Below are 14,642 nucleotides of genomic sequence, written 5' to 3' on the forward strand. Positions count from 1 at the left end.
GAAGACAGGCCACCAGAGATGGCTTCCTGGGATGGGCTGAGGAGGGAGGACCACTTGGGCCTGGGAGGTTGAGGCTGCTTCTGCAGTGGGCCATGATCATGTCATTGTACTCTGGCCTGGGATACAAGATCAAGATCTTGTCTCAGAAAACCTACAAGACACTCACATGGCCTGGGGGTGGGGATAGTGGTAGGGAAGGCTTCTTAAAGTTCTTTCCTCAACTGCATAAAGATACACATTAAGGGGCCACCCCAGCCAAAGGCCTGAATTTGGAATCCTATGGAGGACATGAGGTGGGGCCAAATAGGCCCTCAGGAGCTCCGCTGCAGACTAAACACCGCTGCGTGCTTCCAAGGGCCAGTCATTGCTGGAGGCTACGGCTGGCTCCAGTAAGGGGGCTTCTGGGGCTGTCCCAGCCTGACTTGATGGTGTGGGACTGATGGGCAGCCTTCGGGGTCCTTAAAGGGGAAGAGAGCAAGCAGAAAGCCTAGGCTTAGTTGTTGGACAGACTTCAAACCCCACCTTGACATCTTGTAGCCTGTTTCCTTACCTGTAAGATGAGGATAAAACCATGCATCATACAAGATTTCACATGAAATGATCCATGGAAAAAAAGCAGGCCCTCCTTTTTGAGAACAATGACAGCTGATAGGTGACTCTGAGAAACCCTGGGAATGAGGTTTTTGTATGACTAATAGTTGGGGATCAAGTAGCAGGACTTAAGAAAATGCCCAGTGCCCACTCCATACCCTGCTTGCGATCCTGCTACATTGTGGACATCACCTCATGCCACCGAATCAGGCAAGCCTGGCCCCAAAGGATGGCCATGCCATGTGTAGCCCAGTGCTTGGCATACAACAGAGTAGGATTCAGCAGTCCACCAGTCCCAGAAGCCAGGCTGGGGGCCTCGGATTCACTTCAGACCAAGGCCAACATAAGCAATGCAAAGAAAAGCAGAGGCAGGTCACTCAGAAGGCAGGTCACTCAGAGTCCGGCGGAGCTCCTTACCCCCCGAGCTCCTTACCCTCCACCAGTAAAGCCACAGCTGGCCTCAGGCTAGGCCCCACCAGCCCCCAGCCTAGGGGTGGGACTAGCGTGGGCAAGGCAGGCCCCTTCCAAGCAGCCCAGGGTTCCTGGCGAGCTTCTGTAGAGGTGAGAGGAACTGCCGTGTGGGAAACGGGCAGACAGCAGTCAGGAGGAGGCCGGGGCCGTGCCTAGAAGAGCATGTGAATGTAGCACTTGCTGAAGGCGGGATGGCCTCTCAGCCCCGGTAGAGGTGCTTTTCGCTGGGGCAGCCCCAGGGTTTGGCTGACAGCAGAAAATACAAAATCATCAGAGAATTAAAATACCTTTGTTTTATTATGTACACACTATATATAAAAACCACCTACCCTGAAAACAGCAGGTTCTGGCTTTTCCATGAACCCCCAGACGAATATAAATTGGAGCCTCTGAGAACAGTTCCTTCCCCAGAGCAGGGAGAGTGTGTGTGTGTGTGTATGTGTATGTGTGTGTGTGTGTGTGTTTGTGTGCGTGTGTAACCTTCTGATTCCATGGGACCTGGCCAGCGCCTCTGGAGCCACACAGCCCTCCTTGCCTTACACCCTGACTCGAGCTTCACTGGTCTGGGGCAGGCCTCCGCCTGGGGCGGCTGTGATGTAAAGCAGTCACTCAACCTCCATCTTACTCTTCTGCAGAGAATCAAGGAAGTCTTGCCACTCTGCTGGGTAAAAGCGTTTATAGACATTGATCTTATTCCGAATCTGTTTTGGAGTATCTTGATAGTAATTCTTCTCATCACGGGCCATGGCCTAAGAAAGGAGAAGGGCTACTTTAAGAGAGGGCTAGACAGGCAAAGGCTGAAATTTTAGCTCATCCTGAATTAAGCAAGCCACTTGCTATCTACCCCTGAGGTCCAGAATCCTAACCTCAAAGGCTGTGGTGCACCAGGCACAGTGGCTCACGCCTGTACTCCCAACACTGGGTGACCGAGGTGGGAGGATCTCTTGAGCCCAGGAGTTCCAGGCCACCCTGGGCAACATAGTGAGACCCTGTCTCTCCAAAAACAATAAATTAACCATCCTGTGGGCCCAGCTACTTGGGAGGCTGAGGCAGGAGGACTGTTTCAGCCTGGGAGGTTGAGGCTGTGGTGAGCCATGATCACACCACTGCACTCCACCCTGGGTGACAGAGTGAGACTCTGTCTCAAAAAAAGACTGTCTCAGGCCTTCTCAGGAAGGCCTGAGAGTCCAGTGGGCCAGGGAGGAGCTGGGGCCAGCTGAGGAGCTCATGACGCATCATAGCCAACTAATCCCACCTGGGCCCAAGGGTCCATTGTTTGTAGCCGGATCTTTCCACTGTTAAGGAAGCCAAAAATAGACTTCCAGCCTGGGTGAGAGTGAGATTCTGTCTCAAAAACAAAAACACACCAAAAAACACCATATGCAAGCAAAACATTTATCTGTGAGTGAGACAGGAACCAAGGCCACTCAGTCTATCCTTGCCTTAAGCATTCGTTCGAGTTAGATCCCTGTCAGTAGGATCCATTTCCTAGAGTCTCTTTTTCCTCCCTTTCTTTGCACTCAGTTTCAGAAAACAGGTGCTGCGCAAGCAGATCAAGCCGCGAATGGTCCAGGGCACCTTCCCAGCCAGCCCACGTGGCCTCAGCCGGCTCACCTTGTAGTCTTCCCCGTGGTTCTCCACCATGTGGCGTACGTAGTCAATGAGGTCCCGAGACAGAGTATTTCCTTTCTTTTCTGGAAGGCTGGCTTCTGCCTCCAGGTCTGGAATGATGAGAAGTGGGGAAACAGGGAATGAGGCTTTGCTTTCTGTGCTCTTTGAGCTGTCCAGTCACCCCTTCACCCACTCCCAAGCCACAAGACCCACCACACCAACCACCTGGGGGTCTTTGCCTCCCCATTCCCCAATTCACTTCTGGAACCTTCTTCAGCCTCTTAGATCCCAGACTCTGTCTCCTATGACCCAATCATCTACCAGTATGGCAACTTTTGGAAAGGGAAGTCACTTCTCTCCGGGCCTCAGGTGGATTTACAAGGAAGGTAACAAACTAATAACCTCTACTTAGTGGCAGGTCTCAGGACAGAGATGAAGGCACATACCTGCCACAGGACAGGGCTCCCTTCCAGCTATAAGCCTCTCAAAGAAGCTCTTGATGTATTATTTCAACACATGAAATCAGACGGTCTAAATACGTGCGATCTAGAGCTTCCGGGTCTGGGGCCTGAAGCTGGGCCCTGGCACCTTACTAGTGCTCCATGGGAGAGAAAAAGCCAGGATGTGGAGCCAACTAATGGCTTTATTTTTAAAATAGGCAGGCAAATCCTACTCCATTTCTCATCTGAGAGAAAGAGCTACCTCAGAGAAAGGAAGTAGGCAAATAATATCCAGGGGTTAGGTCCTATTGTATATAAAATTATCTTTGACATGGTTGCCAGGGGTCGGAGGTAGGGGAAGACAGGGAGTTGTTTAATGGGTATAGTTTGAGTTTTGCAAAATGAAAGGTTATAGGGACCTGTTGCACAACAAAGTGAGTATATTTGACTGAACAGTACACACAAAAATGGTTAGGATCGTGACTTTTATGTACTTTTTAACCACAATTTAAAATTTTTAAAAATATTTCTCTTTGACTACAGTAAGTGCACATGGCTTTGTTTATACAATCCTGTGCAGTAATTCTCATGAGAACCACTGAGATAAAGACAGGAACTCAAGGAATTCTGTATCAAATGTCTGGCCATTCAAATCCTTTATCTTTAGGGGAGCTGCTTAAACTCCCTGACAGGTAAGGGGAAGGATGAATGAAGAATTCTAGAGCATTCCCACTTTCCTGTAGGGTTTACTCTTCTCGTTTTAGCATTCACTCTCTATAGCCTTAATATATGTCAAATCGATTTTGTCATTGGAAACATTGATTGAGATGGTGGAATCCCTAAAAATCAGTTCATCCTTAAATTCATGATAAGCCACACACATGCCTGAGATTTACTAGTTTCTCTTCTATTCTCCCAGGCACCTAGCTACATCCTCCCTGAACATCTCTGACCTTAGTTCACACAGTAAGGTCAGGGTTTAGTCAGTACAATGAAAAATGACGCAGCCAGGACACAGTCCTAACTCTGTGAACTTTGAACCAGCTCATTTCTTCCCTCTGAAACTTGGTTTCTCCATCTGCAAAACGAGAACATCTTAGGGCCCTTCCCAGTTTCCCACAGTGCAGGACAGTGACCTAAAGGAATATATGGACCAAACCCACCATTCAGCACATAGGGCTTCCGCACAAGCTCCTTAGGCTTCTCCTCTATGTCCACCTCCATGGCCTTCACCTGCAGAGAACAGAGTCCTTGAGACCAGAAGGATCTTTGATGAGGGAAAGTTATAGACTCCTGCTTTTCCCAACACAACTACCAACCCATAAGAATCCCTGCCAAAGGCTAGGCGGAAGTAGGTAACAATGAGAACTAATGCCCTGGAGGCTTTTTTTCTGTCTCTTTTTGAGACAGCGTCTCATTCTGTTGCCCAGGTTCCAATGCAGTGTTGCGATCTTGGTTGACTGCAACCTCCCCCGGGTTTCAAGTGATCTCCTGCCTCAGTCTCCCAAGTAGCTGGGATTACAATTGTGCACCATGCCCAACTAAATTTCGTGTTTTTAGTACAGATGGGTTTTTGCCATGTTGGCCAGGCCAGTCTCAAACTCCTGGCCTCAAGTAATCCGTCTGTGCCTTTTACCCCCAACATAACCTTGGTGACAAGAACTTTGTGTTTTGTTCTCTACTAAATCCCCAGGGTGCTTAGGATGTGACATGTTCTCAATAAGTAGTTAACCTAATGAATGGGCTTGCTGAATGCATTTGTCCCATTGCCTTAGGCAAGTTTCTTTTTATTCTTTCATGCCAGAGGAAAAATGGCACTGCCATTTCTTGAATAAATGTGAGGCTACAGCCACACGGGTTAGATAATCCCTAAGGCAAGGAGTGTTATACCCATTTTATAGATAGGCAGAGAAAGATGAATTGCTTGCTTTTCTTTTGGGAATCTAGATTCTTTTAATAGTTGAAGCCTCCAGGGGGCCAGGTGGATCACTCGAGGCCTAGCCTGGCCAACATGGCGAAACCCTGTCTCTACTAAAAAGACAAAAATTAGCCAGGTGTGGTGGCACACGCTTGTAACCCCAGCTACTTGGGACGCTGAGGTGGGACATCGCTTGAATCCGGGGAGCAGACTGCCGTCAAGGAAGCCTAGGGAAGCCTCAGACCAAGGATGATAGAGCAACAAAGAAAAGGTGTAAAGATCTCCAACTCTTACGCGGTACTAATTAGGAAAGTTAAGGGTAGAAAAAGATACATTAAGGAAAATACCGTTGAGATGCCAATGGGTTAATTTCAGAGAAAAAAGACCGAGTAGAGAGGGTGTGGGGAATGTGTGCAGGGGAGGGAGTGTGATGAAGGTAGTAAAGAGACCCGTGATCACCGTCAGTTGAGCGTTCCAACTGTGGGGAGGTCGAAAACTCGGGAAGGGCCTGAGGGAAGGTATGGGCAGTACCAAGTTCTGAAACCTAGGTCAGTATGGCAGGGGAAGAGTAAAGAAGACAAGGACCGAGACCCTGCCATGTCAGTACCTTTCTCTTACGGAGGGGCACCGCCCTGTTGGGGTCCACAGCCAACCCCATCTCGGCCAGGTTCTGCCGCACCGATTTAGCGTGGTCCCAGGCATGTCGGATGTGGGAGCTACGGGCAAAGAGAGACATCGCGGATCCGTCATCTCGCGGACCCTCCCGGCCGAGGCCCACCGCCACCCAGAACCCCAGCCCCCTCACCATTCGATCCGCGGCGCTGCCTTCCGTCGAGCATTCCGGTTCAGACGCTTTCGGTTGACATTGTAACCAAACTTCTGCCTCCGGGTTTTGCCCTTGGCCTTGGGCATCGCGCTGACCAAGGCACCAGCAGCTCAAAGTGCCTCTCACTCTCAGACCTCGTGTAACAAACTCCTTCCGGAAGGCGTGCACAAGGCTTTGCGGGCATTTGGGGAAATGTAGTCCTTTCGCAGCGCTACCGTTCTGAGCATACGACTCCCAGGATGCAACGAGCACCTGCGCCTGCGTACAACGCTCAATCTATTCGTTTCCCCGCCCCTTTCGTGACCTTTACCGGGAGGCAGAGCTCGGAGTCCCTAATTTCTCGTGCTGCTGTGGCCCGGACATGGCGACTCCCGGCCCTGTGATTCCGGAGGTTCCCTTTGAACCATCGAAGCCTCCAGTCATTGAGGGGCTTAGCCCCACTGTTCACAGGCATCCAGAGACTTTCAAGGAAAAGTTCCTTCGTAAGACCCGCGAGAACCCGGTGGTACCCATAGGTAAGTGGGTGCTGTAGGAACTGCGCAAGGAGAGGAGAGTGATGTCGGAGGGAAGGAAGTAGAGGAGGACACAGCGCTAGCGGGGAGCGGAATGAGAGCGAACCATAGAAGTAACGAGGGGGCGGGGCGGTGAGGGGCGAAACTGATTGGAGCGGGAGCAGCGGGTTTGGGGGCGGGATTTGGGGCCTAGGATTGGGAGGACTCTGTGACTAGGAGGACCTCACCTCGACCTACCCTCTCCGCCCTACCTCCGCTGTGATCCAGAAATCTTGGCTTTGGGGAAGCTAGACCTAAAGCGGAGAATGACCTGCGGGGCCCGACCTGCTGTTTCCCAGTTGCTTTGTCCCCTCCTCAGGTTGCCTGGCCACAGCGGCCGCCCTCACCTACGGCCTCTACTCCTTCTACCGGGGCGACAGCCGGCGCTCTCAGCTCATGATGCGCACCCGGATCGCCGCCCAGGGTTTCACGGTCACAGCCCTCTTGCTGGGTCTAGCTATCACCGCTATGAAATCTCGACCCTGAGCCCAAGGTCTGGCCTTGAAAGCTCCGCAGAAATGATTCCAAAACCCAGGAGCAACCACTGGTCCTACCATGGGACTTACTCCCTCCTCTCCTCTGAGAGGCCCATGTGTCGTTGGGGGAGGAAGTGACCCTTTGTGTAACCGTAACTGAAAGTTTTTCAGAAATCCTAGATTCTGTTGTTTGAATGTTACATACTTCTATTTGTGCCACATCTCCCCTCCACTCCCCTGCTTAATAAACCCTAAAAATCCACTTGTAGTATGGTGAATTCAGTATCATCCCCATGGTTTTTGGTCTTTGATTTTGGAGGAAACAGACTTTAGACTGGTGTGGCGCTTAGAAATCGTGTAGTCTAGTTATTCCCGAACTTTCCTAGTAACAGCCACCCAGGGCACTTTGAAAGCAGAGATTTGGCCCGACGCGGTGGCTCACGCCTGTAATCCCAGCACTTTGGGAGGCTGAAGCGGGCGGATAACCTGAAGTCAAGAGTTCAAGACCAGCCTGACCAACATGGAGAAACCCTATCTCTACTAAAAATACAAAATTAGCTGGGCGTGGTGGCAGGCGCCTGTAATCCCAGCTACTCGCGAGGCTGAGGCAGGAGAATCACTTGAACGCAGGAGGCGGAGGTTGCGGTGAGCTGAGATCCCGCCATTGCACTCCAGCCTGGACAACAAGAGCAAAACCATCTCAAAAAAAAAAAAAAGTGGGCCTAGAGTAATGCCATTTGAAAAATGCTGATCTACCCAGCAGGTTTTCAAACTTTCAGTAGGACCACCTTCCTTCAGATGACGCCTCCCATAGTGAGGTCAGGGACAGAGGGTTCTGCCCTCCACTCCACCATCAGCTCCTCATCCTGCTCCCACCTCCTGAGAGTCTACGGGGCTCCACTGATCTAGACCATCTGGTTGTGTTTTCTTTTGTTTTTGTTTTTGTTTTTTTTTTTGAGACAGAGTCTCAGTCTGTCGGCCAGGCTGGAGTGCAGCGGCACAATCTCTGCTCACTGCAACCTTCGGGCTCAAGCAATTCTCCTGCCTCAGCCTTCCAAGTAGCTGGTATTACAGGTGTGTGCCACCATGTCCGGCTAATTTTTGTATTTTGTATTTTTAGAAGAATACTCCTGACCTCAGGTAATCCACCTGCCTCGGCCTCCCAAACTGCTGGGATTACAGACGTGAGCCACCATGCCCAGCCTAGACCATCTGGTTCTTGACACAGTATAGAAGAGGAAACAGGCTGAGAAGCAGTCTGGTACAGTGGGAAGAACACAGTCCCAAAGCTCTCTAGCGATTTGTGTACGTAATGTTCGAGGGTTCTGGAAGAGGAGGCTGAGGACCTGAGCAAACTCTGGAGGACAGGTGGCCTGTGAGTTCCTCCTTCATGGAAAGTCTCCAACAGGCGTTCCTGGTCTGTGGTCAGCTCACCTCAAACACTCTTGCTGTGTGTGATTCTGCTGTTTTCAACACCAGCTTCAAGCTGGCAGAAGGAAAAGGAGTGAAGACATGCCCCTTCCTGAACCCCCCAAGAGTCTAGATCTCAGCGTGGAGGGCTGTACTAGGGCCAGCTAAGTGTCTCGCCTCCACCATGTCCTGTCAGCTTTGAGCCAGAGATGATAGGTGTAGAGCAGTGCACTGTGGTGACTCTTGGCCTCCAGATACAAGACAAGGACATGGAGTGGAGAGGACTGTGACACTTTTAAAGAGGATGACCACTGTTTGTAAGTGTTGGTGTCATGGTGTCCCCCTCTAAAAATGTTGAAGTCCTTTTAGTTCGTTAGAATGTGACCTTAAGCTGGGTACTGTGGCTCATCCCTGTAATCCCGGCACTTTGGGAGACCAAAGTGGGTAAATCGCATGAGCCCAGGAGTTGGAGCCCAGCCTGGGTGACATGGCAAAGCCCCATCTCTACTAAAAATGCAAAGATTAGCCGAATGTGGTGGCACGTGCCTGTAGTCCCAGCTACCTGAGAGGCTGAGGTGGAAGGATCACCGGACCCAAGGAAGTTGAGGCTGCAGTGAGCCAAGATTGTGCCACTGCACTCCAGCCTCAGTGACAAAGCGAGACCCTGTTTGATAAGAAAAAAAAAAAAAAAGGACAATTTGGCTGCAAAGACAGACATACCTATAAGGCAATGTGCAAACAGCCATCTGATGGGGGCAGGATTGCAGTGATGCATCTGCCAGCTAAGGGATGCCTGAGGCTACCAGAAGCCAGAGCAGGTGGAACAGACCCTTCCCCAGCTCCTTCAGAGGGAGCATGGCTCTGCCACAGCTTGATTTCAGATTTCTGGCCTCAAGAACTATGAGACGATAAACTTCTGTTCTAAGCCAGCTAGTTCATGTACCTTCTTATAGAAGCCCTAGGAAGCTAATATTTACTGGCAATTACTCAAATCTTTCTAAACATCATGCAGGTCATAAGCGTCCTGTTTGCAAACTCTGCTGAAGGGGAAGAAGGTGGTCACTGGTTGTTTATCCCGAATCCACAGACGGGCCCAGCCGAAGGAGGAAGCAAAACACACAGGGCAGTGGACCCTCCACATCCAGAGGGTCCCAGCCAACCCCGAGGAAGGGAGTCTCATGGGTCTTCAGGGCTCTTCCCCAGGCTTAGAAGGAAGCTACCACCAGGAACCTCTGTCTTGCTTTTCCCTCCCACTACAAACCACTTCCCCTCTGGGAACCTTGGTGTCCTTGGCTATATGAGAATAACAGAATTTACCTCACAGACTTGCTAAAGGATCGAGGTTACAAAAGCATTCTGCGAGAGGCTGTCTTTCCTCCTGGAGATGGAGGCAACAGATATAGACAACTTGAGGCTCCCACTTGGCTGGGAAATGGGGAAACATTCTCACGTTCTCTCAAGGCCACGAAGCTGGGAAAGTTCTAAGCACAAACTGAGCCCTGACACCAGTTGAGACTTCCAGAGAAATGAGAATGATAATAAATAAGTGTAAAAAGAGTTAACAACACACCCTTTAAGCCAAGAAAAAAAAATACATCAGGAGGGACAGTCACAATTGAGTAGACTGAGAGGAGGTGTGAGGGGCTAGACCATAGGGCCAGGAGGGAGAGAGGGGTGAGAGGGGTGAGGGTCCCCCTCCCAGCGCCTGGAGATGGGGAGGAGTGGAATAGGCTGTGGGTAGCAGCTGCTGCAAGTCTCCGCCCCGACCAAAGCAGCTGCTCCTCCTCTGCCCAGGCCCGGCCCGTGCTCTGTGGCCATGCACCTAGCAGGCACCTAGCGGGACAGTGGCGTCTGCTTCAGGGACATGAGCACCGAGCGCAGGCGGGACACATCTTTGCACTGCTTGCTGCTCTTGGGGTTGAAGTCACACAGCTGGGCCACCTTCTCCCACTCTGTGCCTGGGGTCTCCTCCTTGGATTCCTTCACGAAAGCCTCCTCGGATGCCCTGCAGGTGGAGATAGGACAGGGGGTTTTATAGCAGTCTGCCTTTCCCCAGCCCTTCCCTTGAGCAAGGCTGCTTTGCCCAGCCTACTCTGGGGCACTCTGTCCTCCCCAGCCTTGTGCCCCCCTGACTTCAGAGGAGGGCAGCCTTGGCGCAAGAGGAAGCCTAGCTTGGTCCTGAGCAGGACCTTGCTGTCACCTCTTCCTGGAACACACTTCCCCCAGACTCGCTCCTGGCTTGCTGCTTCTTGCCATTCGGGTCTCAGTGCAGGCCTTACCTGCTCAGACAGGTCTTCCTAGCCTAGGCACCTTCTGTTCATTACCTCCCCATCAGGAGTTCCCAACCTGGGGTTCCTGACACCTAAAGACCCTTGGAGGACCTAATGCAGGACCTTAGCTATTTTCACCATTTCCAAAAGCTTGGCAGAAGTAGGACACTGACGAACCACCTAACAGAAGCACCTAGTTCAGCATGGCCCGAATGCTCTGGGGGAGGATTCTCCAGAAAGACTGTGGTCAGATACCTATGGAAAACCCAGCTAAAGAGGATCTTTACAGCAAGACTTTCAAAGCCTTTAATATGCTGTGTGCATCATGACCCTCCAAGGTGGGTATGTGATGGAATCTACCACATCCCAAGCATATTTCACTACAGAGCCCCTTGTAGCCCAGAACCACCATTGTCTCTATGGTGTCTCTGTGGAGCCACAGCCTGGGGCATGAATGCTCCACTGGAGTCTGCTTTTGGTTGGAATCAAGTTGGGATGGAAACTGGCGGTCCTTCATCAGAAGTTCTGGTTGACAGTTACAGAAGCCACTGACTAAGGGACAGTGGGGAAACAAGTAAATACAGTATAGTGAACAAAATCTAACGTGGGACTCATTAAGAGAGAGACAATAAGGGATGCTTAGGTGAGGAGAGCTGGGTCAATGTTCTGTTTGGCCAGTGAGGGTCCCTCAAAAGTCCCTGGAGGCCCCCTCTCCATCTCAAGCAAGACCAGTTCTGCCGATGCCAGACACGACTGATGGCAGGAGCTCTCCACGGAGGAGCTGACCCCGGATCAGGTGACCTGGCCCCTCTGGAGCAATGCTGGTTGTGTGCTCATTTCATAGCCTGTAAAATGAGGATCACAGCTCTGCCCTATCAACTATTTCAGTGGCCTGAGAATTCAATGAGGTAGCAAGTGGGCCTGGGAAAAAGAGAAGTGCCGCGTGGAGCTGGGTGGCAGGTGGGGATGAGGGAAGCTATCCTAGGAGCTGTCCCTTCAGGGTCCAGAGGCTGTCCTCCATCCTTGCAGCTCAAAGTGTCCACGGTCCAATGGCATCAGCATGACGACACAGTTTGTCAGAAATGCTGACCCTTGGGCCTCCCCACAGTCCTGCTGAATCAGAATCGGGGTTTTCACCAGACCCCCTGGTAATTCACAGGCATGTGAAAGTTTGAGCCTGGGTGCAGTGGCTCACGCCTGTAATCCCTATACTTTGGGAGGCAGAGGCAGGTGGATCACTTGAGGTCGGGGATTCGAGACCAGCCTGGCCAACATGGTGAAACCCCATCGCCACTAAAAATACAAAAAATTAGCTGGGTGTGGTGGCAGGCACCTGTAATCCCAGCTGCTCGGGAGGCTGAGGCAGGAGAATCGCTTGAACCCAGGAGGCGGAGCTTGCAGTGAGCTGAGATCGCACCACTGCACTCCAGCCTGGGTGACAGAGCGAGACTCCGTCTTACAAAAAAAAAAAGTTTGAGAAGCCCTGGTCTACATTCTCTCTTCAGGGCTCTCCTGGGTGCTCTCTGGGCCATTTGCTCAGGCTCAACAGAAGCATTGAGCACCCTGTGGTATTTCACAGCACCCATGCCCATCTGACATCCCCATCCCTTGCTGGAAGCCTCCCGTGGCTCCCCACTGCCTTCTGGATCAAGTCTGAGCTCAGCCTTGGCACAACAGGAGCTTTGCAACCAGCCCCAGGCCAACCACCTCTCAGCCTCAGCTCCCACCCATCCCCACCATTCCGGCCTGTAGAGCTTCAGCCACTGCAGCCAGCTGGGCCTTTTCTCTCCGGATGCCTTGGCCCCAGCTGCTCCTCCCACCTTCTCTTCCCACCCTCCCTGTCCAGCAAACTCCTTCTCACACTTGAAGGTCAGCTGAAGGTCTTGCATCTCTGAAGCCTGCCCAGGCTCCCCAGGCAGACAGTGGCTTCCAGAGCTCACTGTGTCCTTCCACGAGGCCCTTATCACAACACACTCCAGACCATGAGCACCATGGGGGGCGGCCTGTGGGTGTCTTCCCAATCTGGCACAAGGCGAGTGCCAATGAGTACTAAATGAGGGAGAGTGGAAGGAAGCAGACGAAGGCTCTGGTGTGCTCTGTGCTCTGTGAGAGGAGGCTTAGCCTCGACACACAACAGGCTGCGAGGGCACACCTAGAGTGAAGAACAGAAAGTACTTTCTCTTCAGCTCCAGAATCCCCACCGCCACCCTCCAGGATGCCTCTACCAATCAAGAGGTTGGCATGAGATAAAACCTGTTTGCCAACCCTGGTCTTGATTACTCATCACACCAAGTAGACCCAAACCTGAAACGTGAGCGGGCCTGTGGTGGTCTGGGCAGGGGCTGATGACCAAAGTCAGTGCACTGGGGCAGGAGAAAGAGATGGATATCACAGAGGAGCAGCTCTTGTCCTTCACGTGCCTCCAGCATCCCATGCTCAGTGTCTGTTTGTTCAATAAAAGACCCCTTCAATCGGGCATGGTGACTCACACCTGTAATCCCAGCACTCTGGGAGGCCAAGGTGGGTGGATCACCTGAGGTCAGGAGTTCGAGACCAGCCTGGCCAACATGGCAAAACCCTGTCTCTATTAAAAATACAAAAATTAGCCGGGCATGGTGGCATGTGCCTGTAATCTGACCTACTCGGGAGGCTGAGGCAGGAAAATCGCTTGAACCCAAGAGATGGAGGTTGCAGTGAGCAGAGACTACACTACTGCACTCCAGCCTGGGTGGCAAGAGCAAAACTCCATCCCAAAAAAAAAAAACCCTTCACCCCACACACTCACCAAGAGGTATCTCAGAGGGAGGGAGTTTGGGTGCCTTGCCATTTGCCCCTCCCACATGGGAATGAGTGCCAAGCACATTCCTTTCTCTGCCTTTATCCTGCAGGGCTCTGATTTAGCCAAGCAGCCTCCAATTCGCTGGAGGGAAGGAGGTGGTTGGTGCCTGCACCCACCAGGGCATTTGCCTCCTGCTCTGACCATTGCTCCGAGCCCAGCCACACTCATTTATATCCCACAAGCAGGAAACTCAAGAAATTGTGGTGGCCATTCCCTCTCTAGCTCCCCCGACAGAGAAGCAAAAGGAACACGTACACGTAGCCGATGATATCAGCATCTGGCTGCTGGTAGAATGCTTTGTCAGCGATCCTTGAGGGAAAGGTTGAGGGAAGGGGTTAGGAGGGGGAAGACAGATGGCAAGACAGACAGGCAGGCAGAAGGTTAGACAGAGAGAGAGAGCGCATTAGTACCTCCTGTGGGAGAAGTGTTAGGAAGCTTAGTTCTGGAAGGCTCAGCAACGATCCACAGACCCAAATAGGAGAACGGGGACCTTCACCCTGGCCCCAGCGCCTTCTCTAAAATCCATCCCTGATCATGTTACTCCTGTTCAGGCCCCTTCAGTGGCTCCCCACCACCCATGTCACTGCCCAGCTCATCAGCCAAGGCCCTTACAATGTCAGCCCACAGGTTCCTGCCTTCTCTCCCACCACTCCCTGGCCCCGTTGCCCAATACATCACATTTTTTTCTTTCGTACCCAGGTCTAGAATGCGCCCCTACCCCCTGCCCTTTTTTCCCTGATGACCTCCTAGTCATCTTCCAAAGCCCAAGTCCCAAGACACAGAGGTCCCTCCCTGACCTGCTTCCTTGCTTCCATGGCCTTCGTGCAGAGGGCCCTAGTGTATTCGAGCTCAGTCAAACGTGTGTGTTTCTCCTCTGTGCCCTTTGAGGACATAAGACTGGGTCCTCCTTATCTCCGTCTCCTCAGTGCCTACCCCAGAGCCTGGCACGCAGCAGTTCCCCAGACAGAAGGGCAGCTTTTCCCACAACACGCCTTTCCCTTCCTGGAAGACCTTGTACCTTGAAGGCCACAGCCTCAAAGGCAGGAAGCACTGGGCAATGTTCAGTCATGTCCCCACAGCCCCCTCATGTCCCCACAGCCCCCTCATGTCTCCATAGCCCTTCTCATGTCCCCACAGCCCCCTCATGTCCCCACAGCCCCCTCATGTCCCCATAGCCCCCCTCATGTCCCCACAGCCCCCCCCTGTCCCCCCAGCCCCCCCCAGTGCCCCCACCCCCCC

At 52.1% G+C, this 14,642-nt stretch overlaps 3 protein-coding genes across 10 annotated transcripts in view; 1 reads left to right on the top strand and 2 right to left on the bottom strand.

Moving 5' to 3' along the window:
* Nucleotides 1–1,340: 1,340 nt before the first annotated feature.
* On the bottom strand, nt 1,341–6,045 carry NOP16 (NOP16 nucleolar protein). Of its 5 annotated transcripts, none has more exons than XM_025388107.1 (5): nt 5,837–6,006; nt 5,639–5,747; nt 4,277–4,346; nt 2,677–2,783; nt 1,341–1,720 (listed from the first exon to the last, which is right to left on the bottom strand). In XM_025388107.1, the coding sequence occupies exons 1-5, from the start codon at nt 5,941–5,943 to the stop codon at nt 1,388–1,390; spliced, it is 726 nt and encodes a 241-aa protein (XP_025243892.1). In that variant the 5' UTR covers nt 5,944–6,006; the 3' UTR covers nt 1,341–1,387. The 5 variants fall into 5 exon arrangements, with proteins under 5 accessions (XP_025243892.1, XP_025243891.1, XP_025243893.1 ...); XM_025388106.1 differs by having other exon boundaries at nt 1,341–1,723; nt 5,837–6,003; XM_025388108.1 differs by having other exon boundaries at nt 4,277–4,380; nt 5,837–5,987.
* HIGD2A (HIG1 hypoxia inducible domain family member 2A) lies at nt 5,930–7,152 on the top strand. The gene is made up of 2 exons (XM_025388113.1): nt 5,930–6,372; nt 6,728–7,152. The coding sequence occupies exons 1-2, from the start codon at nt 6,219–6,221 to the stop codon at nt 6,892–6,894; spliced, it is 321 nt and encodes a 106-aa protein (XP_025243898.1). The 5' UTR covers nt 5,930–6,218; the 3' UTR covers nt 6,895–7,152.
* Nucleotides 7,153–9,809: 2,657 nt separating this feature from the next.
* The window catches only part of CLTB (clathrin light chain B), a 25,932-nt gene continuing 21,099 nt past the window's right edge, over nt 9,810–14,642 (bottom strand). For 2 of the 4 annotated variants that reach the window (XM_025389219.1, XM_025389220.1), the window contains exon 5: nt 9,810–10,299. In XM_025389219.1, the coding sequence (XP_025245004.1) occupies nt 10,128–10,299 (172 nt within the window). In that variant the 3' untranslated portion in view covers nt 9,810–10,127. Of the gene's footprint in view, nt 10,300–13,658; nt 13,713–14,642 lie in introns of all 4 variants that reach the window. The other 2 variants (XM_025389218.1, XR_003119968.1) reach the window with 2 other exon arrangements.

Source organism: Theropithecus gelada, chromosome 6 (genome assembly GCF_003255815.1).
Source record: "Theropithecus gelada isolate Dixy chromosome 6, Tgel_1.0, whole genome shotgun sequence".
Lineage (NCBI taxonomy): Eukaryota > Metazoa > Chordata > Mammalia > Primates > Cercopithecidae > Theropithecus > Theropithecus gelada.

Coding starts and splice junctions, on each gene's coding strand:
- NOP16 (XM_025388106.1), bottom strand. CDS start 5,943: ATGCCCAAGGCCAAGGGCAAAACCCGGAGGCAGAAGTTTGGTTACAAT. Junction 5,748..5,836: donor GCAGCGCCGCGGATCGAATG/GTGAGGGGGCTG, acceptor CTTTGCCCGTAG/CTCCCACATCCGACATGCCT. Junction 1,724..2,676: donor ACCACGGGGAAGACTACAAG/GTGAGCCGGCTG, acceptor GCTTTTACCCAG/CAGAGTGGCAAGACTTCCTT.
- HIGD2A (XM_025388113.1), top strand. CDS start 6,219: ATGGCGACTCCCGGCCCTGTGATTCCGGAGGTTCCCTTTGAACCATCG. Junction 6,373..6,727: donor GAACCCGGTGGTACCCATAG/GTAAGTGGGTGC, acceptor TCCCCTCCTCAG/GTTGCCTGGCCACAGCGGCC.